Source organism: Uranotaenia lowii, chromosome 3 (genome assembly GCF_029784155.1).
Source record: "Uranotaenia lowii strain MFRU-FL chromosome 3, ASM2978415v1, whole genome shotgun sequence".
NCBI lineage: Eukaryota > Metazoa > Arthropoda > Insecta > Diptera > Culicidae > Uranotaenia > Uranotaenia lowii.
In genome coordinates, this window is record NC_073693.1 from 52,489,213 (window position 1) to 52,515,484 (window position 26,272).

Genomic DNA, 26,272 nt, shown 5'->3' on the forward strand with positions numbered 1-26,272 from the left:
TTTTAGACCTAATCAGTGAAAAACTAACTAAAAACAGCTTTAAAAAAAGATTAATGATATTTTTCTCAATTTTTTGCCTTTTTTTTATAAAAAAATTGTCCAATGAAGAGAAATAATAAAAATACCATGTGCAAATTCCTTTTTAACTCACTTTTTAACACGAGAAAAACGACTCAAAAATATTCAATCCTTTCCAAGACAACTTAATTTTTTTAAATGATACCAATTTTTTTTTAACGAACACACATATAATATAATTAAAATCTCAGTGAAATTTCGCGTGTCTTTAAAAAGATCTAAATTCTACTTAAGGCTAAAGCGTACATATTTAAAGGACATAATCGTCAGCATGTTACTAATGATAACACCACCAACTCACGGAAATAGTAGTATGTATGCCGTGACCGACACTCGATCTCATTACCTCTGGTTTAGAATACTTAAAAGCTATCCTCTCGGCCACGGTCGGCGGCGAAGCGACGGCAAGCGATTTGAGTAAGCGTTGTTTTAAAACAACGCTTTTTGGCTTCTCAAATCCATATTAAAAAAAATTAAACATACGCAGTTTATGTTTGTTCAATATTTTTGTATTAATTTAATAAAATTTCATAATTATTTGATAGGAAATTGATATTTTCCAAAACAGAAAGTATAAATTCTAATACGAACTAAAGCTTTCACCATGACCCCCAATTTAAGTTAGAAATCGTGCCTTCTGCGACCGAAAGACCTTTCTATTCAAGGTCTCTCTCCAAGTTTTGTATAAATTAACCATTAATTGCTATTGTTTTGGTTTTTGCACTAACTAAAACCTACCACACTATAAGCTTTCTCGCATCGGAAATGATCCACTCGAAAAGTTCATTTAACTGACCACACCGGGACCACAACGTCAGTGAACTTTTCCTCAAAGACGTCTTTGGCCGAAAATCTAACCAAGCAAGGTCATCGCAACCCGAAAAACGGGCTGCAAAACTTACCGCGCTTTTCTTCGCGCCGAACCACCATTCATCTTATGACTCAATCCACTTTATCTCCTCTATCTATGGCTACACGGGGGCTGCTAATTCATCAGCGCGCGGGGCAAATAACAACACTTGCCTGGTAGTAGAGCTCTCACTTTTCACTGTTGAATGAGCTTGGCGGCTGGCTGGCCATTAGGCGGAGATGCTTCCGAGCCAAATGGTTCATACTTTGTAGGCAATTGTTTGCAATAAAGGTGTGGTGCACTCGCCCCCTTCCCGCTTTACTTAGCTTATTCACCCGATTTATTTGGAGCCATTGAGCTGGTTTGTTATTAACATACCGTAATTCATGCTAGATACGAACTATTAAGCTACTTAACATAAGCTTCCTGAATTGATATTTTGTGCAATTCATGCTTTTGAATTACGGTGCAAATCGATTGCATAACTACAATTGTTGTATTTTATTCCGAAAATTTTACCATTTATTTTGGGTTTGGTGGGTGTCAAATCACACCTCAATGAAACAGTCAAAATAAAATAAAGTTTATGCGCATAAAGTGCTTTGAAATGCTATAAAGCTAAACATTTCTTTCTTTGTTAATATTAAAACCAAAAATAAAACAAATGTCATAAGGACAAAAGTGACAAAAATGACAAAAATGACAAAAATGACAAAAATGACAAAAATGACAAAAATGACAAAAATGACAAAAATGACAAAAATGACAAAAATGACAAAAATGACAAAAATGACAAAAATGACAAAAATGACAAAAATGACAAAAATGACAAAAATGACAAAAATGACAAAAATGACAAAAATGACAAAAATGACAAAAATGACAAAAATGACAAAAATGACAAAAATGACAAAAATGACAAAAATGACAAAAATGACAAAAATGACAAAAATGACGAAAATGACAAAAATGACAAAAATGACAAAAATGACAAAAATGACAAAAATGACAAAAATGACAAAAATGACAAAAATGACAAAAATGACAAAAATCACAAAAATGACAAAAATGACAAAAATGACAAAAATGACAAAAATGACAAAAATGACAAAAATGACAAAAATGACAAAAATGACAAAAATGACAAAAATGACAAAAATGACAAAAATGACAAAAATGACAAAAATGACAAAAATGACAAAAATGACAAAAATGACAAAAATGACAAAAATGACAAAAATGACAAAAATGACAAAAATGACAAAAATGACAAAAATGACAAAAATGACAAAAATGACAAAAATGACAAAAATGACAAAAATGACAAAAATGTCAAAAATGACAAAAATGACAAAAATGACAAAAATGACAAAAATGACAAAAATGACAAAAATGACAAAAATGACAAAAATGTCAAAAATGACAAAAATGACAAAAATGACAAAAATGACAAAAATGACAAAAATGACAAAAATGACAAAAATGACAAAAATGACAAAAATGACAAAAATGACAAAAATGACAAAAATGACAAAAATGACAAAAATGACAAAAATGACCAAAAATGACAAAAATGACAAAAATGACAAAAATGACAAAAATGACAAAAATGACCAAAAATGACAAAAATGACAAAAATGACAAAAATGACAAAAATGACAAAAATGACAAAAATGACAAAAATGACAAAAATGACAAAAATGACCAAAAATGACAAAAATGACAAAAATGACAAAAATGACAAAAATGACAAAAATGACAAAAATGACAAAAATGACAAAAACGACAAAAATGACAAAAATGACAAAAAAAAATATTTTTTATAATTTTTTTCATCAATTATCATAAGATTACTTCCATTTCCTTAATAGAAAGTATTTTGATCAAACGAATGGTTTTTGAGATACACGCATTCGTAACTGTCCCATTTCTTAATGCACTATGCTTTATAATTTTAATGGCCGCCGGAGAGGAGCGAAAGCCAGGAAAGCTCGAAACGTCTAGACAACTGGTAAAAAATGTTTTTTTTGTTCTAAAATCCGCCGAAAACCGTCAATGAATTGAAAATTCATAAATGCAATTGTCTTCAAAATCATTTAAAATACGGTAATTTAAAATTTTCATACAAAAATCATTAAAGCGCGACGATACACAAATTCCAATTCATCTAAATCCAATTCCAATTTTACATGCTCATTCCTCATATTCTTCTTAAATTTGAGTATGTCATATAATATAACTTCAATCTAATATCTCCTAGCTATGGTTTATAATGCAGATGAACCAGACGTTTTATTCTTAGGTTTACTTTACCCAGACATTGAGTTTTTTATAAAGCTTAGGGCACAAGTTTGCACCTTAACCGCGAACCCATTAATAAACAACACATCGATTGGAGGGCGGGAAAAAATTCACTATTCCACCACAAGGCAAAGAATAACCCGGCAGTGGCGCATAAGCTATGTTGGATGTAGTAATTCCATGCACTTATGCTCGTCTACATATGAGTGCTGAAAGAGCATAAGACTAAAAAAAATGAAGAAAATCCATGCGAGCAAAGAAAGAAGTGAAAAAACAAACCTACCTCAAGCCATTCATGGAAGATCATTTCATCTATGATCATACCCCTTCGGAGCTGTAATAGCTGTTGAGTTGTAACTTGGTCGGGGTAAAAGGCGCCTGTTAGGCCTATTGGCCTCCCGCCTTGGCTGTTTTCACGATCCATTTCACTTTCAGTGACCTTCATTTGAATCCGCGCCTAATGTGGATTGGCTTAGCCAAGTCAATCTGAGAAGGTGAATGGAGAAAAAACAGTGCTAGACGATAAGACTTTCTTCGACTCTCTAATAAAGTCTGCTTCATTTAATATTGTAACAAATTCTTTTGCTCATTGTGGCGCTCCTAGTGGACGGATTTGGAAACTTTTTTCACCCACGTGTCGGGAAATTCATTACCTTTCACCATGTATTTATGTCATAACACCAAACGATAGCATTTTGTAAACAACCGCCATGGAAGCCGAACGGAGAGATCAAATTGTGCACAGTTTTCTTGAAAATCCATTGTTGTCGGCATCGAAGCTAGCTAAACAGCTTAAAATGCCCAGAAATACCGTATGGCGTGTTATCAAGCAGTACAAGGAAACATTGACGACGGCTCGGAAGCCGCATTCGAAGCGTCGGAGTGGAACTGTCGACCGGAAACTGCGTGGGAAAGTCATCAAGGCCGTCAAGAGGAATCCCAATCTTTCAGACCGCGATTTGGCCAATAAGTTCCAGGCCGCTCACACAGTACGGTGCGACGAATTCGTCTCCGGGAAGGAATAAGGTCATTCCGAGCCAGCAAACAGCCAAATCGGACGCTGAAGCAGAACAATGTGGCCAGAATCCGTGCTCGAAAGCTGTACGACCAAGTGCTGACCAAGTTCGACGGATGTAAAGTCTGCTTCATTTAATATTGGAACACAAACAATTGCGTGTAGTTCAGTCATTTATTAACGAATTCATAATTTGTTTTTCATACAAATGTAGCATTTTCTTTACTCTTTCATAAAAAAAAAATTAAAAAAATTATTCATTGCTGTTTCGAAGAAATTCTCGTACTCGTACTCGTAAGAAAACTGTGCACAATTTGATCTCTCCGTTCGGCTTCCATGGCGGTTGTTTACAAAATGCTATCGTTTGGTGTTATGACATAAATACATGGTGAAAGGTAATGAATTTCCCGACACGTGGGTGCAAAAAGTTTCCAAATCCGTCTACTAGGAGCGCCACAATGAGCAAAAGAATTTGTTCCAATATTAAATGAAGCAGACTTTATATGCTAGGGAGCTACAATCTGATCCCTGATCGGTATTTATTTGTTTTGCGAACAATCGTATTAGATCTACGCTAGATTAATACATAGCAATTTTTCTTATGTAAAAATGTGAAATGTTTTTAATAACGGTCACTTTATTACATGACAATAAAAAGGTGAAAGTAAACACTTTGGTGTTAAAAAACAGGAACAACGTCATCTTTTCAGATTCAAATTCGAATACTTTTACAATTGTACGTTGTGAAATCCAAAACCTTTTACTACGCCGCTTATAAATGATGATGTTTTACGAGACAGGCGATGAATAAATTATTAGATTGACCATAAAACGAAAATTTTGACTGAAGCCACTTGTTACAACGCATAAAATTTTAGCGCTGGGAGCCATCCTGTTGACACATTTGCAAAAATCGAGTCAAAAAAGCCGCCTTTTGCATGATCATCGATTTATGGTCGCAGCAGAAAAAATACCCATCCTCAAATTCAGGTCGCACAGATTACGTGATGAAAAAAGCCATGGGCAGCACCGGATTCACCGATTGACGAATAAAATATTTATTTACGTTTTCAGCTTCAGCTTCGTCTCTTGGCCGAAAACTTCGAGACATCCTTTATGTGGCAACACTTTCGAAACATTCCTCACGTGTTTGCTCAACTGTGCGTCTGTTTAGAGATGAATTTTCGGAATTTCTGCAAAAATTTTCAACCAAATATCTAATACCGGAATAGATCATCAATTCAAAAGTGAAGACAAACTTTTGACTGAATGCTTGCTTCTTTGCAGTTCAGCCCAATGTGGGTGGTGGTGGAGCCAATTATCATGCCTATGCGAACTGCAGACTGGTTCCGCCTTTTTGAAGGCCAAATCTCGCTCATCTTGCTCAACACGGAGCTAATTGGGTTATTCAATATTTTACACTTTTGTGGGCGAATTTGCTCCTAAGCAAGCTGTTGTAAAGAAATATAAAGCGGCATAACCCTAAATGAAGATCGTCTAAACATTGTGCCTATAAGCAGAATTTGCTTGTAGTTTAATTAAAATAGCTTTTTTGGAAGATCGGTATTTGGATTTTACGAAGGAAAAATATTAAAAGATGGACATATTTTAAAAATTTAGTTTGATTTTTTTAAATTTACATAAAATCAAGACATATTACAGCAATGACAGAACATAAAAAAGATTAATCAAAAATACATTTTAAGTGCACTGAACGTTGTGTTGTGATATTTCGGTTACCTTACCATGAGAAAAAAAATGGACATTGGACATTGGAAGATGGACAAACCTTCCTGTCTTGTACTTTCAATAACTTTTTTGGCGCAGCTCGTATCATCTTACGGTCTTCAAGCAAAATGCGAATGTACGTTTAGATTAAGAAAACTGGTGCATGGTGGATGGTGGATTTCGCAGATCCACGTTAATTTCCGTGTTAAATTTGCATACATACTTGAGCCTTGTTGAGCGACTCCTTAGTGAAAATGAGCAGCAAATTTTTATGGGGCGTGCTGGCAAGTGAAAGAAAGGTTTCAGCCCCCAAGGTTTTGATTTCGGTAAAAACCCTTATTTTAGGACCACCCTAATATATGTATAGGAAGTAAAAACTTCCCTAGGCCCTTGACTATGTCAAATAGGATCACGCACGGAGTCATATGGCTCCACTCATGGCCGTAGGAACGGGGGGTGTTTTGGGGGTTAACCAGCTAAACTAAAACAGTTGAGTCAAATTGAAAAATATGCTAATATAGGGTTTAACATCAATTTTGACTAATTTGAAATAAAAATTAAAAATGGAAAAGTAACAAAAAAAACCGTTCGATTATGGCAACATTCGATTTTGGCAACATAAAATTTACGGGCGTGTTGCCAAAAACGAACGGGGTCTGTATATCCAAATAAACTGACTAATGCGTTTCGATTAAAACAAACTTTCGAGTTTTTTCTTCTTGATTTTAATTGAAGAATTCCTAAACTTGCTTGGATATTGCCCAGATTTAGGGTTGTAAACTTTGACATCTAATGCTCGGATTTTGCAAAGTTTTTCAATAAAATAGCCCAGATTTTCCCTGTCCGGATATGTGCGGAAAAATATCTGGTGAGCTAAGGTTTGAATAATTTCAAATGCTCTGGTACAATTCTTACTTTGTTGCCTGTGACCGGATTGTGGAATCTGAATCTTTTGTATAATTCTTTATTTTCATTTTGGTTCATCATTGGGACATAATCTAAAATTTTACATGTTCGAAACTCATCATTCCGGAATATTAAAGACAAAAAATTAAATAACAAACCATTTCTGAAAATTGGATTTGAAATTTTTACTCTTAAATCTTATGCCGAATTGAAATTTTCAAAAGTTCCATAATGGTGATCCAGAAATGAAATATCAGGGTTTCATCATTCGGAATTTTCAGTCAGGATAGGAATTGAAAATTTGTGTTCAGGGTCAAAATGCAGAATTCAGATTCGGAATTAAAATTCAAAATTTCCCAAAACAAAACACAAACGGATTAGAACCCCAAACAAGTTTCTTTTTCAAATAATGTTTTCAAAATCCCTCATTCATTTTTTTTAAATTAAAAAAAGCTTATCACTTTTAGGACTTATTTTCGAAAGTAATGATTTGAAATGAATAACTTCTAGTATAAAAGAACTTAAACCCGAATAATGAGATACTTTTAGTGCATTTTTCAAGCAAAAATGTTCTAGGAAAAATTTTGTCACCAAAACCCCCCCTATGAGGCAGTTCTTCCTACGGCCCTGACCACTGATGAACTTTCTTTGTAATAAATCATGGTCACCATACCCTATAAAGTCGTGCACTTGTCATTTTTTTTAACTTGACGAGAAGCATTTTTTGGTTCAGGAATCTTGAGATCTAAACATTGCTTTCCTGATAATTTCTTCGACGATTAGTCCAGAAGGTTCTCATAGAAATTTTATCCTTCGTTACATAATTCAGTAATGTTCATAATTCCATAGGAATGGGAAGTACGTACACTATCACTTCGACTTAGAACTTCCATAACTTTTGAATCTGATAATTGTTTTCAAGTTGTTTGCGTAAAATAGACCAACTATCACACTATTGTATCACAAAATGTGAGCTTCCTTACGAGTGTATTCGAAAAAAACACAACACCTTGTTTTGTGAATAACTTTTTGTTGAACTCAATGATTTAGCAACGAGGATTTGGTTTGGACATGAGATATCGTTTATTAATTCCAGCATGTCAAGTCCTTATGGGCTAACATACCGCTATTAGGATATATTGACAGTTTTACACGAACACCACCTTAGCAGGAGGCCTCAGCCCTAACCTCAAACCATGGGAGAACAGAATCATTTTTTGAGAAGGGCGCACGATAAACACGATTTTGCGGTACTTATATCGACAAATTCGCCCTGTGGAAAAGCGACACACATATGCTCGTGTTTTGATTTTTTGGGTGTTCAGGGCTGCCAGGTGCTTTGATAATTGGAAAATGATTACATTTTTTTAATTGCATTTTTATTGAAAAACGTTTTCATGAGTACTGAGAATTAACAATTTTCTCTTAGATTTCTATAAGAATATGAAATTAAACGCAACATTTTTTGAACTGAATAACAACTGTCTGTATCGCACACTTGAACGATGTAGCGAATTATGTGGATATATTTAAAATAATCAGAGCCTGCAGGCCATTATTTGCATAGTCAACATAGACGTGGCTTTCATAAATTTACTTTTTTTTCGTAACAGTGAATAATTTTGCATTCGTTTAGGAGTTAGAAACAACTCTTTTTAATTAACCGAGCAGTGGAGCAGTACATGAAAATATGTGACAGATGTTTTAAATTCACCTTGAAAATTCATTAGCAAAAGATGGCTTATCTTCATCCATTAAGAGACGCCCCGTAATGAATGCAAACGTTATCTGTTGATAGTTAAAAGATTTAATCAATTCAGAAATATTATAATTAGTTTAAAACAAACAAATACTGATTTTAGTAACGCACCTAGCATCACTGGTGAGGCTGTCAGTTAATCAAAGTTTGAGGTTATGGCTGAGGCCATTTTTTCGCCAATACTATCGCCCGTATATACCCTTATAGCGATTATAATCTTGTCGCTTATTCTAAGTGATTCTCAACTGTTTAGTTGAACTCTGAACCATCCCTTAAATAGGTACTATCATATTCTGGGTTAACCACCCAGAATAAACTGCCAACACTGCAAGTAAACTCATAACCACAAGCTGAGTTGGCTGAGTTCAGTGTTTATGATGCCAACATTTGTATAGGTCGATTCACGCACTACCTGGCCTCACTGTTTTTGACATTTCGCGATTCCTGTTTTGATTCCTTATCTTCCAATTCTATACGCTGAGGAAGCAAAGCAAACATTTGGGTCCTCATTTTATTTTCATTCACACGTTTTTAGCAATAGTTCTCAGCTCAGTTTTGGGATGAAAGAAATTTAAAAAGGAAATTAGTTGTTAAGAAATTACATGGTTTTAGTATGAAATAATGAAAAATCAATCATTTTTTTTAAATTCCAGCTGAAAACAGAAATGTTGGAATAAATGGATTAAAACTTGAAAGTTAAGCTATCCGACGTTATTTTTATTCCTCCAAACTATCATATCGTAACAATTTAGAACAGTTTAGCCTTTTCTTTCAGTATGTTAATCGGAGAATTTTACTATTTTGGATTCTTCTGTCCCTGAATAGTGTTGTCGTACAAGTATTTGCATTTGTTTACAGCTTCCGTTCAAAGTAATACAAGAAACTTCCAGACAATCGATTCGGCACATCCCATTTCTTTAGAAGCTTCCACATTTGGACATCGGCAACTGAAGCTTAACCTTCAAAATTACTCAAAAAATTGTATTCGGTCGAAGTTATGACAAATTTAGTCTATTATCCTCCTTTGGCACAAAAACAACATATTTGACCTTTTATCACTAAAGTACAGTTTTCGCATAATAACACAATTCCAGGTCCAACAAAAACCGAGTTTAAACTTTGTTGGACATATCATCCAGTGAAAATGGTCGCATTTGGAAGCAGTCTTCTTGGTATATTTAGAAATTTATCGAGTCAAAAAAAAACGAAAAACACTGCCTGATTTGCAGCGTCCACAGATCGTCAGTCTCCTCAAGTACTAAACATTAAATTTTTCAATTTTTCTCCGGAAAATAGGGACGAGACTTTTGCTTTTCTAGAATCTAGATCATAATTCACTCTTCACTTCATGCAGGATTCGAACTGCTGATTAAGATACTTGAGGAGCCAAAAAAAATTAAAGTTAAATTTGGCGTTCAGCTCACGCTGCTCCCATTGCAAATAAAACAAAAAAGCGCGTAATTGAAATAATTTTTGTTTTTGTTTTTAATATGTTAAACGGAGTATCTGTTTCATTTATATTTATATACATGAAAGAAGTTAATAAAACCTATAAAAAAGCTATTGTTCCAAATTCTCTGGTTTTTAATTCACTAGGATTTTACACTTTAATCAGCTTCTGTGGTGACGAATTTCTTGATCAACAATTGAAAATTAGATGAAAAAGTATGCTTAAATGTTATGGTATTACGGAATTTCAATTATGGGCAACCCCTTTTTAGCATTCTCCATGATTTTTCTTGCTAAATTAATCACGCGCTTAAAAAATGTTTTCAGTTTTTTCGCTAAAAATCCAATTTTCTCAGCTTTGCGCAGTGTTTGACTATATGCAATGAATAGCTTATGAAATAACTCTAATTTTGAATACAGTCACAATTGTGGCAAACACTGGAAACCACTTTCAATACGGAGTTTTTACAAAAAAAAATCCATTTTTTTTTAATTTTCATAATTGGAATTTTTTGGCCTACTGTGATCACATTCAACTTTTTTTAATTAAAGAAATTTATTAAACATTGTGTTTCTAACAACTTTTTCCTTGACGCTAAAAAGATTTGATGGCTTCAACAGAGGGTTTCGAAATAGTGCACTTTTTTCCAAAAAATATCTAGAACGTCTTTTTAAGTATCTTTGAAAAATCATAGAAAAATCGAATTTATAGATCACGTCAAAACTAGAGATTTGGGCACTTGAAGGCTATAGGCTATATATTTAAAAAAAACAGTAAATCATATTCCATAAGATTCTTCGGATTCTGAAGATTATATTTTGCAATATAATTTTTATCCTTGTACCTCAATAATTAAAAGAAATATTGCATGTTTAATGTGATGTGCATAGGGTGGGTTTCAATAAAAACTGATAAGATTTTTTGACTTCAAAACTACTTTGTTTTCAAGATTTTTTTTTAAATTTGTGTACTGTTTAAAATTTAAAAGAAATGACACGATCGAAAAGTAAAAAACTCAAGTCATGCCAGTGATCCGTTGGATCTTTTTCAAGAAATTTATGATATTTACGGCTTATGTTCTTTCTTTCTTCCCATCGCCTTTAAAAATGTGAAGCAATATCCAGAATTTTTAACGAAGAGTAAAACTATCTATTGAAAAACGTAAGCGAAGTTAAAGTTTTTTTTTTTTCAAAAAAGAAAAAGTTACCTCTACATTTTTATATAAATATCAAAATTCTTCGATTTTGGAGGAAAATAAAGTTCTACAAACTAAAATAAAACACAAGTTGGCGAAATTTGGATCCGTGGTCGGCAAGTTACAGCTGATGGAATTTATTGGACCGACTACTACTGTACCTCGAAATTTAAGTGTTAAAATGCATTTTTTAACGTTACTAAGACTCACACGTTAGAAGTGTTTCGTATTGTTAAATAACCGTCTTTCTATTTTGCCAATTTTGCCCATATTTCTTCCACAAGAAACAATTCAATTACAAGTAACCAAACCGTTTAGGTGGGCTGAGATTTGTGAGAACAAACCATTAGAGAGAGCACGTGTGTTGATAGTGCTTTCTCAGCAAGCTCAACTACCGTGCTTTATGTTGTTGGAGAACCACCCAACTTTGTTTTTTTTTTGTCGCTCGTAGCTTTCTCTCGAGCATCCAACTTGCCACCCATCAGAAGTAAGCTAATCGTGCGTTTTTTATTTTTCATTTTTTAAAAGGCCCAAAATCAGTTGTATCACAAAATATGGTAGAAATTTCTAAAAATTTAAGACAATAGCGAATCATATGATTCCATTTAAAGTTAAATGGTCAATATTCTTATTATCTACTCTCGGAGTTAATAAAAAAGACACACTATACAAGCATGCTGTCAGCAAAAAATCAGCTAACTTTCAAATTGATGATTTTTTTCTTAACATTTTTTAGACTATGATATTAAAAAATCCACAAATTGATTTATTGATAAAAATTTTCAAAACATAGCACCTTCAGAGAAAATGATCTTTTGAAGTCTCGATAATTTTCTGTCCAGGTTTTGTCATTCTTGTCGTTCTTGTCGTTCTTGTCATTCTTGTCATTTTTGTCATTTTTGTAATTTTTGTAATTTTTGTAATTTTTGTAATTTTTGTATTTTTTGTAATTTTTGTAATGTTTGTTATTTTTGTAATTTTTGTAATTTTTGTAATTTTGGTAATTTTTGTAATTTTTGTAATTCTTGTAATTTTTGTCATTTTTGTAATTTTTGTAATTTTTGTAACTTTCGTAATTTTTGTAATTTTTGTAATTTTTGTAATTTTTGTAATTTTTGTAATTTTTGTAATTTTTGTAATTTTTGTAATTTTTGTAATTTTTGTCATTTTTGTCATTTTTGTCATTTTTGTCATTTTTGTCATTTTTGTCATTTTTGTCATTTTTGTCATTTTTGTCATTTTTGTCATTTTTGTCATTTTTGTCATTTTTGTCATTTTTGTCATTTTTGTCATTTTTGTCATTTTTGTCATTTTTGTCATTTTTGTCATTTTTGTCATTTTTGTCATTTTTGTCATTTTTGTCATTTTTGTCATTTTTGTCATTTTTGTCATTTTTGTCATTTTTGTCATTTTTGTCATTTTTGTCATTTTTGTCATTTTTGTCATTTTTGTCATTTTTGTCATTTTTGTCCTTTTTGTCATTTTTGTCATTTTTGTCATTTTTGTCATTTTTGTCATTTTTGTCATTTTTGTCATTTTTGTCATTTTTGTCATTTTTGTCATTTTTGTCATTTTTGTCATTTTTGTCATTTTTGTCATTTTTGTCATTTTTGTCATTTTTGTCATTTTTGTCATTTTTGTCATTTTTGTCATTTTTGTCATTTTTGTCATTTTTGTCATTTTTGTCATTTTTGTCATTTTTGTCATTTTTGTCATTTTTGTCATTTTTGTCATTTTTGTCATTTTTGTCATTTTTGTCATTTTTGTCATTTTTGTCATTTTTGTCATTTTTGTCATTTTTGTCATTTTTGTCATTTTTGTCATTTTTGTCATTTTTGTCATTTTTGTATTTTTGTCATTTTTGTATTTTTGTCATTTTTGTCATTTTTGTCATTTTTGTCATTTTTGTCATTTTTGTCATTTTTGTCATTTTTGTCATTTTTGTCATTTTTGTCATTTTTGTCATTTTTGTCATTTTTGTCATTTTTGTCATTTTTGTCATTTTTGTCATTTTTGTCATTTTTGTCATTTTTGTCATTTTTGTCATTTTTGTCATTTTTGTCATTTTTGTCATTTTTGTCATTTTTGTCATTTTTGTCATTTTTGTCATTTTTGTCATTTTTGTCATTTTTGTCATTTTTGTCATTTTTGTCATTTTTGTCATTTTTGTCATTTTTGTCATTTTTGTCATTTTTGTCATTTTTGTCATTTTTGTCATTTTTGTCATTTTTGTCATTTTTGTCATTTTTGTCATTTTTGTCATTTTTGTCATTTTTGTCATTTTTGTCATTTTTGTCATTTTTGTCATTTTTGTCATTTTTGTCATTTTTGTCATTTTTGTCATTTTTGTCATTTTTGTCATTTTTGTCATTTTTGTCATTTTTGTCATTTTTGTCATTTTTGTCATTTTTGTCATTTTTGTCATTTTTGTCATTTTTGTCATTTTTGTCATTTTTGTCATTTTTGTCATTTTTGTCATTTTTGTCATTTTTGTCATTTTTGTCATTTTTGTCATTTTTGTCATTTTTGTCATTTTTGTCATTTTTGTCATTTTTGTCATTTTTGTCATTTTTGTCATTTTTGTCATTTTTGTCATTTTTGTCATTTTTGTCATTTTTGTCATTTTTGTCATTTTTGTCATTTTTGTCATTTTTGTCATTTTTGTCATTTTTGTCATTTTTGTCATTTTTGTCATTTTTGTCATTTTTGTCATTTTTGTCATTTTTGTCATTTTTGTCATTTTTGTCATTTTTGTCATTTTTGTCATTTTTGTCATTTTTGTCATTTTTGTCATTTTTGTCATTTTTGTCATTTTTGTCATTTTTGTCATTTTTGTCATTGTTGTAATTTTTGTTATTTTTGTCATTTTTGTCATTCTTGTCATTTTTGTAATCTATGATAGATTTTTTTTTAAATTTTATTCCATCCTTAAAAATCTAAAAGATCAAGAAATTCATCGCAAGAAATGATGCATAGAAATTCAAAATTTCAAACGTAATCAGCTTACATAAATATCCTTCCATATATTTTCTTTCAAAATTACATACTACGAGCTCTATGATTAACTCTTCTTTGATGATTCATTCGTCGCAAATCTCAACCGTCATCCGAAGTCCCATGCAGACACCACTACACAACATTTCCTCAATAACATTCCGATTACCCACCTGACAAATACCGACTGGTTTAAAAACTAAAAGCTCTGAAAAGACCGGAGCCTGAAAAAAGTTGGTCAATGGATGGATGAAACTCCGTGGCAAGGTGATTCAAAGATTGTTTAATTGGTTGTCCAACCTCATTGGGGCCTTCGGCTTTCTTCGGCCGATCGATACTGATCGCAGTCTACGACAAGAAACAGTAATAAAATAAACCCAGCCAAATCAGAGACGGATGAAGTCATTTGTGACACTGACCAATTTCAAATTATATAATAGAGGGAACTCCGGCGAAAACAGCGATTTGGCGATCATGTAACGAACGATTTGTCCCAATTCTTGTGGGCCGGTGCCCTAGTAATGGCGGATTCAAAAACCATTTGAAAATTGTAGCTTAAGATGATGAACTGCCAATCTGTAGGAAAACAAGTCAGCAAATCACCATTCAGTTGTGATTTGTTTATGCACAATTTCTCGATCCAATTCAATCGTCTTACATCAATAAAAAAAAAACCTCCAAAGAAAGTAGTGCTAACGGATCTTGGGGGTTTCCTCAAGTAGTTTTGCAATCGATTGCGAAGACATTTGAACAATCCTCAACAACCAATACTTATTGTTCCGTTTTTCCTTCTCCCATTTATGATCGTTGCAGTGGCAAAACCTCAAGCAAATCAGTCTTCACAACTTCCCAGTAGTGGCGACTATTCGATTGGCGACTCGAGGGCGGATCAATCATAAAACCCAAGACGAAACGAAACGGAACTTACCTCAACGATGATATGTGAATGCAGCAGCAGCAGAAGCAGTAGAAGGAGGAGTTACACGTCAACGCCATCAATTATGGTGACGCTCCTGGTGTCACTCGGACTGGTAATGGTGATCTTTTGCGGTGTAACACAGGCAGCATCGGTAGGCAAAATTCAAATTGGCCAACAAGATCTGAAACCGGAAGAATCCACAAGCACGGATGTGGAAGAAGCAGGTTAGTTGTGGTTAAATAATTTTTTTAAAGAAGGGTTTATTTAAAAAAAAAAATTTAAATTAGTTAAAAAGAGAAATCATTTGAAAAATGTTAAATATCACTTTGGTTTGAAACTTCTTTTAAATGAATTATCGAAATTCAACTGCAAAAAAAAAAGAAAAAAATTAAAATACATTTTAGTATGAGTAATATTAAAAACCTAGATTTTAATCAAGACATAACCCTTTTGGATCCAAAATTTGGATTCATTTGGTGGTGGTCACTCAAAATTCAAGGCTCACAATTTATATGGTAAATTTTGAATGTAGAATGTAAAACACATGCGCAGTCCTATGTGTCCCCAGCTCCCCTTCTCCCAAGCGTAAAAAAACCGTTGCAAAATAACCGCAGAGGCTGGAATTTCTATAAAAACTTAAAACAGTTCCTAGTTGATGTTCTTTTCAATTTTTAAAATTTTCCACTCCGTTGCACAGTGGTCCAAAATGCGAAAAACGTGATCGTTGCTTATAACTTTTTTAGGTCACATTTTAGCATATCGGTGTCTTCGGAGAAGTTTGTCAGTAAAATCAGCTCTATAATAAAAAACTATTATTTTTCTGATTAATCCCCCTACAAGTGAGATAAAATTTCTAACTTCTCTGTTATAGGTTTAAGCTCTTTGATGTCTTCGACAAACTTGTTGAAAATCAAATTTCCTACAACTTTGTCTCAGATGCCAAGTTTCTAAAATAATTATTATCCGAGATATCGGCCAAATAAGAAACTTAACCTCTAAAAATCAGTTTTTTAATAATAACTTTTTTCAGTAAATTTTAAGTTTAATAAAATGTTCCACAAAGTTGTTTGTTTTACTAAAATACACCACTTTGTTGAACATTTCAAGTTTGTAAAAAGTGATACTGCAGAGCTATGTTAAAAAGATTACCGAAAATAGGGCTTTTTCACGCCTTATTTTACAAACACCGGGCAACATCGGGCAGCCCGCTTTAGATGCAAAATGAAGTCGAAGATTTCGTCTACAAGATGCAGGTAAAATCGTCAGTATCCACTTGTATCCAAGCGAGATACATCAATTTTACTTTTCCATGTTAGCATTAAAAACAACGATTTCTATGAAAGCACATACAGCGCATTCTACTACGTGTGTTTTTTTCTAGTTTTTCCCTGCGCGATTTCAGAAGCAAAGGTTTGGAAGCGCATTTGTATTATTAGCATCTCCAGCTTGTAGAGGATATCTATTTCAATTGAACACACAATAACCTGTACTAATAATACAAATGCGCTTCCAAACCTTTGCTTCTGACATCGCGCAGGGAAAAACTAGAAAAAAAACACACGTAGTAGAATGCGCTGTATGTGCTTTCATAGAAATCGTTGTTTTTAATGCAAACATGGAAAAGTAAAATTGATGTATCTCGCTTGGATACAAGTGGATACTGACGATTTTACCTGCATCTTGTAGACGAAATCTTCGACTTCATTTTGCATCTAAAGCGGGCTGCCCGATGTTGCCCGGTGTTTGTAAAATAAGGCGTGAAAAAGCCCTATTTTCGGTAATCTTTTTAACATAGCTCTGCAGTATCACTTTTTACAAACTTGAAATGTTCAACAAAGTGGTGTATTTTAGTAAAACAAACAACTTTGTGGAACATTTTATTAAACTTAAAATTTACTGAAAAAAGTTATTATTAAAAAACTGATTTTTAGAGGTTAAGTTTCTTATTTGGCCGATATCTCGGATAATAATTATTTTAGAAACTTGGCATCTGAGACAAAGTTGTAGGAAATTTGATTTTCAACAAGTTTGTCGAAGACATCAAAGAGCTAAAACCTATAACAGAGAAGTTAGAAATTTTATCTCACTTGTAGGGGGATTAATCAGAAAAATAATAGTTTTTTATTATAGAGCTGATTTTATTGACAAACTTCTCCGAAGACACCGATATGCTAAAATGTGACCTAAAAAAGTGATAAGCAACGATCACGTTTTTCGCATTTTGGACCACTGTGCGTTGGAGTGTTTGTTAAATAAAAAAAGATTTTATTAATCACTTAAAGTAAGGTTGCCAAAATTTTGTTCGCAGGTCTCCGAGATGGGCCAATCCAGGAACTCATAACCTAACAAAATCTATGCAGTCCATTTCAAATTTGGGCAAACTCTCAGAAATTAGAAGAAGAAAAACTCTTGAAACAATTTGTTTTATTAAATTAAATCATCTGATTTTTTATTGTATTTCAGGCTTCCATAAAACGTTTATTTTGATAAAAATTTGTCGTTTTTGATCCCTAAAATAAAAAAAGGGATTTTAGTTTTTGCTTGATTTTGCAAATAAAATAAAGAAATCTGGGCATTTCTCAACAAAATCCCGGCAATCGGGCCGGGCCGGATATTTTTTAATTTATTTAGTTCAAAATATCCGGGCAAGTCCGAATAAAATCGGGCCATCTGGCAAGCTTAACCTAAAGGTTTGAGGTTGAAAAAAAAAGGTCTGCCAAACTCAAACAGACGTAACTTGCTATTTGCTGGATTGAATTTCACCAAATAACTTTTGTTGAGTTATTTATTTGAAGTGTTTCGAATCTGCCGACCATTCATCTACTTTTCATTTGAGCAACAAAATCAAACGTGAGGGTAACTTTAAAAAAAAGTCACTACTTAATTTGCCCTTTACACGACCAAATGGTTATGAATTGTGTAATTGCTTCAACTTCAGAGCTTCTAACTTCTTGATTTTTTTATTAATTTTAATGGAATGACAAATTTGAAAAAGTCATATTAGGAAGTGAATGTTGCCTTCATGCAGTATATTTTTTATATGCTTACATAGAAGAAACAAGAAGATTTCTGTAAACTAGATATGTACAGAATCATTATCATTATGTAAGAATCAATATACATATCTTGGTTTTTTTTTAAGTTGTAAATAAAACGTTGTTCCTTCAAGTGTTAAATTACCTTTCTAGTAAGAAATTCGAAATGCAGTTGAATTTTCGTTTCAGATCAGATCAGTTTTCCAGTAAGCACTTCAAAAGCATGAGACTCATGAGATGGCAATCTAACTTTCTTCTCTTTCTTTTTAACATTGTTACCATTATTTAATTTTTTTTTTTTTAAATTAGATTTATGATTTTTTTTCGTTAAGTAACAAATTCACAACACATATGTATGAGATAGAAAAAGCGACAAACTTTTTTTTCAATTTGTTTTTCGTTGATTTACCAGATCGCGTTGATAATTATGAAAATATATTTCCGCTAACGATATTTCACAATAGAGTTTTAATCGTAATTTTTAAAAAAAAAGTTGTTGATGTCACATTCAAGTTTTGGGGACCGAAAGGTTACCCATAAAGATTTTTCTTGTGTTTTTTTTAGATATTTTTCAATGCGAAGAAAAATCATGACTTCAGGATCAAAATCAATATATTATCTAAAAAACGCTGATTTTAGTGTAAAAAGCTAATAAAAATGAAAAAAAAATTAAAAGTTCAAATTCAGAGTTCTGCAATGCTTACTATTTAACTTATTTACAAAGTCATATAAGATGTCTTAGCTCATTTCAAAATATAAAGCACTTATATCAATGTTATTTTCACTTGCATTCACAATAAATTCATGATTAGATTGCAAAATAAGAAACGAGACTAGAACTAAAATAAAGTTTCTCTGTTATGAGTTTATTCCACCCTGATTTGTCATCATTCAAAAATGAGTTATGAAACTAAGAATGAATAACGTTATCAACACGTTGTAGAACAAATACAAGATATTTCGTTTTTTTTCGATTGTCGCGAGTGAGCTACTCTAAGAAGCATAACTCAAATATTTTGAAATTCATAATGAAACGTTTTGCTACAATATAAACACATGACTTTCAGGAACTCAAAATTTCAAAGTTAGTAGAATTTGGTCCAGTGATTTCTGAGAAATAGAATCCCAATTTCGGAGTTTCTCGGCTTAGATTTCTTCGCAGTCCTTTATGTGTTAAAATCTTAGGATCGTTATTAAAATTTCGGACCGGATTTAATTTTATCCAAATTTATCTCATCAAATGTTCATATTATGAATGACCGTGAAAAATAGAGGTACTGCAAAATAGAAATCGGATACAAAATATTACGGAGTGAAGTTTAAAAAATTCGTCAACAGAATTCAAAATTCAAGTTAGAGCGTTAAAACTTAATTTCTTTTTCTATCTCCTCTAGCTTTAGGTATCTAGAAATTCCTTAAAAAAGTTGTGGACTTTTTTGGCAAAAGTGTATAGTAATCAATTTTATTATAGTAATATCAATTTTCTCATAGAACTTAAGTAAATTTTATTACTGGGTAAAATTTCTAGAAGCTTCATTTTGTTATTTTCCCGTTACGGAAATTTTGTTATCCTTCCGAACCCAAATGAATCTTGTATATTTTTAAAAGCATTTGTTACTATGCTCTACAGTCTGCAACAAAGTAGTTAAAAAGATTGAAATTTTTATTACGTATAAAATACTTAACTAAAGAAACTGTCCTTTTTCGATGTCAGAAATAGTTATAATGATATCTACTAAATTTTCTAGAGAATTAAAATAGTTATTTCAAAGCATTGTTGCATCTCTAAAACAAGATTATCAAAGCAAAATCTGTATCGGTTTTAATTCATATATTCAAAAAAATTTGTTCAATGAAATTCAAGAGAATGATCAAGGGCAGTGTACAGCCAATATGGAAGACTTATTTTCACTGTAAAATTTCAGGTGCTTACATAAAGCAAAAAAAAACCGGACACCTTCCTCAAAAATATTAAACTATTATTTTACAGCACAGGATCTCAAAACTGATGAATCTTGAATTCTCTTCTATAAATTATGTAGATAAGATCCAGATTTGTTCAAACTCTAGATTCATTATAAATTTATAACTCAGATCAGTGTTTCACAAAAGACATTGAAGATTAGCTGATCAGAGTTTGTTAATAAAAAATATCGACAATCTGTGGTTGAAATCTGAATTTTCAAATAACAGAACTAAGAATTCAATCTTCAAACTATACATTTAGAATTTTATATTTTATTTTTGTTATTTTATTTATTAGACTCATTATTTTATTATTTACATAGTATTCCGTCTTACGACATAACTTGACGAACATAATTCCTGAAATACACTCGGTTCATAGCAACCGTTCTCCAATTTCTCGGGCACCCCATGTTCGCCAGATCACGCTCCACTTGGTCTAACCACCTTGCTCGTTGCACCCCCGCTCGTCTTGTTCCTACCGGATTCGTGGCGAACACCTGTTTTGCAGGACAGTCATCCGGCATTCTCGCAACATGTCCCGCCCAGCGTATCCGGCCAGCCTTCACCACCTTCTGGATACTGGGTTCGCCGTAGAGTCGCGCGAGCTCGTGGTTCATCCATCGCCTCCACATTCCGTTCTCCTGTACGCCGCCAAAGATGGTTCTTAACACTCATCGCTCGAATACTCCGAGTGTACGCAGGTCCTCCTCGAGCAATATCCATGTCTCGTGCCCGTAGAGAACAACCGGTCTAATGAGCGTCATATACAGGTTACACTTCGTGCGAGGGCTAAGTCTTCTCGACCGCAGTTGCTTGTGGAGTCCATAGTAGGCACGACTTCCGCTGATAATTCGCCTCCGGATCTCACGGCTGGTGTCATTGTCTGCGGTCACCAGTGAGCCGAGATAGACAAAGTCTTCGACTATCTCCAGCTCGTCGCCGTCGATCGTGACCTTGTTATTACTGGACAAGCGGGTTCGGTCGGTCTCGGATCCGCAGACCAGCATGTACTTCGTCTTGGACGTATTAATCATCAACCCAATCCTTCCTGCTTCGCGTTTCAGTTTGCGGTAGATCTCCTCCACCGCCGCAGATGATCTGCCGACTATATTAATGTCATCGGCAAAGCAAATAAGTTGACTGGATCTATTGAAAATCGTGCCCCGCATTTCGCCCACCGCTCGTCGAATAACACCTTCTAGCGCCACGTTATTAGACTCATTTGATAGCTTTTAACTTCGTTTCAAAACTCATTTTAAATTAACAACTTAAGATTTCGGAAGCTTTCTGGTTTCAATAATATCAAAATCTGGAATTCAAGGCTCACACATTTTTTTAAGCGTTTGAAATAAACTTAGCCTAGCTTAGCTTAGCTTGATTGACTACTCACATCCACCTTAAATCATTAAACTTTAAATGCAACATGAAAATATTCTAAATCGATAGTTGTTTATAAACTTCGTCATCCTTTAATTGTATTTCTTTATCGGTAATAAAACGAACGCATTTCAAATTCCATGATCGCAGGCGTGGCTCAGTAGAACGAATTCCACATCGCAAATGGTTGCTACTCCGTGATTGACCGAGGCCATCAATTTTGTCCAGAGGTCAAATGAATGATATCTGGGATTGACAGCACATTCACAATGAACAAAACTGATGCTCTCTCTTTACACATCAATAACGGCGCCGGTCACGTCCTAGTAGTCAATGGATAGGAGGAAAATAGAGAAAAAAATGGATTGAAAGAATAATGATTCATGCTTTAGGACCGAGGTCACCTCTGCATCCTAGCAAAACAATTTTTTTGTGTGGATTGGGTAAAAAGGATATGATCAGGAAACACTTTTGACTAGTGTTATGCAATCTTGGTTAAAATCGTATCCTTCTAGGCTGCCTGAGCTCTTCAATTGTTTTGTTTTTTTTTTATATTTACTTGAATAAAATTTGATAAAATATCATAAGGGTTACCATTGTAAGTTGTCGCATACTTAACACAAATCAAATTTAGTTTGAACTGAAACGCGAAACAATTTTTCATAAATTCAAGTTGATCATCAAATTTCAGAAGATTTGAGTTTCGCCATTGCAATGGTTTGATCTTATTCTTTACGATACTTAAACTAACTTTTCATTTTATAGTCCGCGAATAAAATAGAATACTAGCTTTTTCTTGGAGACATCAATATTTATAAATAAAAATTGTACTCACTTGAATAATGATTCTCAATAGTGTAGAAAATTATAGAAAACACATAAAAACGTTGACTGGGGATGTTAAGATTGAACAATCCATATGCAAAACAGAATCATATTAAATGCAGCAGTTGAGTGACATTTTTTCAAACTAACAAAACATCACTTGGAATGACTGATCATAATCATATCAAAATCTATAAGTGCCCTTAGACTATGCTCTCAACTGCAAAAAACGCCTTCTAATATGCTGATTTTTTATGCGATACTTATATAATATTTATGATAGACTTGCTTGAAACTTTTTAAACTTTAGGGCTTTTCTTGTAAACTAACTTGCACACAAATTGAAATTCCTATAATGAAATATTTCACACCTTGCTGCAAACAATTAAGCTGTCAAAAATGAAATTTCACAAATTTTAATCGTTGACACATTACAAATATAAAATACTTAACATATCTTAAGTGAGATCCAAACCAGCAAAATCCTTTATATTGCTTGCGTTTTTAGATTTCTTACGTGGTCAAAAAACCGTCTTCACTAAACCGATTAGGAAGAAAAAGTCTTCTAGGATTTTTTTTGACGAAACTCCACTTTCACATCACAGAAAATATTCATTAAAATATGGCACTTGAATCATAAACGAACTATTTAGAACGTATTTTTGAACAAATATTTAAAATTTTCATTAAAATGATTGAAATTGTAGTTATTTGAAACAAATTAAAGTCATGGCTTTCCAGTTTTTCCAATTTTTCAAGCGTTTGAAATAAACTTCAGTTGATGAATTTTTAAGAAAAAATAAATGTTATAGCTCGGAATCTCAGTTTGCACTGCAGATAGTGCCGCAGCCCATGGCGTAGAGGATAGCCTTCAAGTCTTCTAAGACAGCGGGTATGAGATTGAATCCCGGTCACGGCATACATAGTACACTTTCTGTGGGTTGGTGGTTTTAGCATTTGTAAGATGCTAGCCGTCGTATCCTCGAAAGATGTACGCTTAGAGTTAAGAAAAAGGAATCTCTTTGAGGAAACATCAAGTTTCATTGAGATCCTGTATGTGTTTGTGTTTGTTTTTCCAGAAAAAAAAAACAATTTCTCATAGAAAGTGCTTATTTTTAAACAACTATGCTATGGCATTTTTTTTGTCAGGATATCGAGGAAAAAAGTCCGGATTTTGCAAAAATTTATTTACAATGTTAAATCCAAACCAGAACTCAAATTCAGTTGACAACAGTCAACAAAATGAGTTTTGTATCAAATGAGAAAATTCGTTAAGCTTGATTCATTGAAATAAACTTGTATAACTTTTTTTTGAATTGTGAAATTTGATTTGAACGCCTTACACAGGAGTGTTTTAACACAAAACCTGAAAAAAACCTCAAAACTTGAATTCAATTATCTTATTTTTTTTAGATTTTTCGGTTTTCAGATAGTTGTTGCATTAGACTGAGTCAATTTAAGGATCATTTTTGAAATTCTAAAACCCTGGTTTCACTTCGTTTTGGTTCAAACCTCATCCATGATTTTTTTTTGCAGAATTTTTTAGTCTAATAAGGTACTAAGTTACAGTCTTCGATAAAGTTGTTCAGCGGAAAATTTCCTTTAGAGAATTTATAAATAGGCACAAAAACAACTAACGAGCTCGGTTCCACAAAAGAAACAAAAATGATGCTGATTTTTCAGTACAAAATATTCAATTTTCTCAAACAAACCCAAAAGTTCAAATTCACCCATGTAAACGTTACTTAAAAATTCTGCCAAAAATATTGGATGAATTTTAAACCAAAACAAAGCTTTTTAGACTCCAGGGTTTGAGAAATTAAAAAAGACCCTAATTCGATTCAGCCTATTGAGCATTTCCAAAAAAAATCCTTTGCGTACCTGCGAACTTCAGCTATTTTAAATTTTAAAATTCAAAAGATTGATCATATCTTGTCCCTAGTTTTTTCCTAAGATTGCCAGCATGTCATGCATTTACTTAGTGTTACAAATATGGGTTATGGGTTTGGTATCTCTGTTCTAAAATGCTTTTTTTTATCATTTCTGATAGTTGATTGACAATTTTGCACAAACATTTTATAAGGTGCAGCAAATGACTCGAAAAAGCAAAAAATACTGAAATATGAAAATTTGGTTCCAAATGAATTGTGTATGACTAAGGAGTGTATTCGAAAAAAATGTAACACTTTGTTTTGTGAATCACTTTTAAATTCATAGATGACAATTGATGAAATGTTCAGCGAAGCTCCCTGTTAATGTAATGCTTACATATGTAAATATTTTTTTTCAAGTGATTTTTGTGATAGCGTTCGATGAAGAAATTTTCCGACTTCCATTTTTGGGCAAAACGTGCGCCATCTATAATGAACCATCTTTTTTCAGATTAAGGCAATTTTTGATTACGTTTGCTATTTCCTGAAGCTTGAACTTCAAATAAATTTAAATTTTGAATTCGGTTGAAGTCATAAAAAATTCAGCAGATTGTTCTCCTTTGGCACAAAACCAACATATTTGACTTTTAAACACTTTGAAGAGAAAACGGTCGCATTTGGAGGCAGTTTTCTTTGTATTTTTAGTCATTCATCCTGTCAATCGTTATGAAATAATCAGGAATTTGCAATTTCCCCAGATCGTTAGCCTGCTCAAGTACCAGACATTAATTTTTTCAATTTTTTGACCTTGTTTATTTGCGGAAAATACAGGCGAGACTTGTCAATAAAAAGTTTATGGTTGGAAACCTGCCAGGTGACCGCTAAAGAGTTCGTTTTGCTGTTCATTACGAATTTTTTCAAAATATCTCTTCACAAGCAGTCAAAATATTTCGGGCACGATTTTACCACCGTGTTTTTTGTTAAATTTACCGGTGGACAGCTTTTTTACCTTATAAACTGAAGTCAAGCCTATTTGAAAGTTAGCTAGACGGATCAAACAGACAAAATTGACTTTTTTTTATCACTTCCTCATTCATATTTTCGGATTGAGCTTGAAAAAACCTCTCACATTCCTTTCACTTCATGGAATCAACAATCTTCACTTGTATTCAAATTTTAACTCACTATTGGGTCCTTTAACGATTTACCTTGTGAACTTTGGTCGAATAGTTGATTCTCAGTTGTTTTTGGGTTTTCGGTTTTTGGGACTTTTCTTGATTTTCCTCGATCTTGCCCAAAAAATTTTGTCAATGAACATCAGTATTGGACCTATCTCAAAAACCTCTTGAATGATTGTCACCAAATTTTGTTCACGTACAATTTACATTACTAGGTAGCCCCACTGAAAATTTCATCAATTTCCATCCATGCATTCAAAAGTTATTCACGAAACAAAGTGTTGCATTGCACGATGAAAAATGGTTTTTGAACATTCTAAAGAGAAAAACAGGATTCGGCCAACTTTCATGTGTTTATCTTTTACCATTTCTCTTAAATTTTCACGAAAACGCATGAGTTTTGGTCGAGTTTGTTCAGAATTTGCCCGATTTTTTCAGATAGAAATTACTTAATCCAAAGCCTGGATTTTGCTAAGTTTTTGGGTGAAAATGCCTAAATTTTTACGTCAATTCTGATTGAATTGAATGGTAGTTGTGTCTCTTAAAACTAAGATTATCAGGCGCAAACATTCATTTCCAAGATAGCTATCGTTTAGCTTTATGATAAATAAGTTGTTTGTAACGTTGAAAAACGACCGATTTCAAACATTTTTGTTGCGCTGACTGGCAAAAAAGTTAATTTTTAATCTACTTAAAGCTGCTAAAAATGTTTCCTTACTTATGTAGTCATGATTATGGAATAAATCAAGTTCGTTTTCCAGTTCCTTAAAAAAAACTTTAAAATTCTAAGCTTCTATGTGATTGGCAATTCCAATTTCAAGTT

The 26,272-nt window shown here is 32.6% G+C and overlaps 1 protein-coding gene across 1 annotated transcript in view; it reads left to right on the forward strand.

The window, feature by feature from the left end:
- Window positions 1-26,272, forward strand: part of LOC129755013 (uncharacterized) — a 43,413-nt gene that overhangs the window by 9,860 nt on the left and 7,281 nt on the right. The window contains exon 2 of the mRNA XM_055751310.1: window positions 15,090-15,419. Within this exon, the coding sequence (XP_055607285.1) occupies window positions 15,212-15,419 (208 nt within the window). The 5' untranslated portion in view covers window positions 15,090-15,211. The remainder of the gene's footprint in view (window positions 1-15,089; window positions 15,420-26,272) is intronic.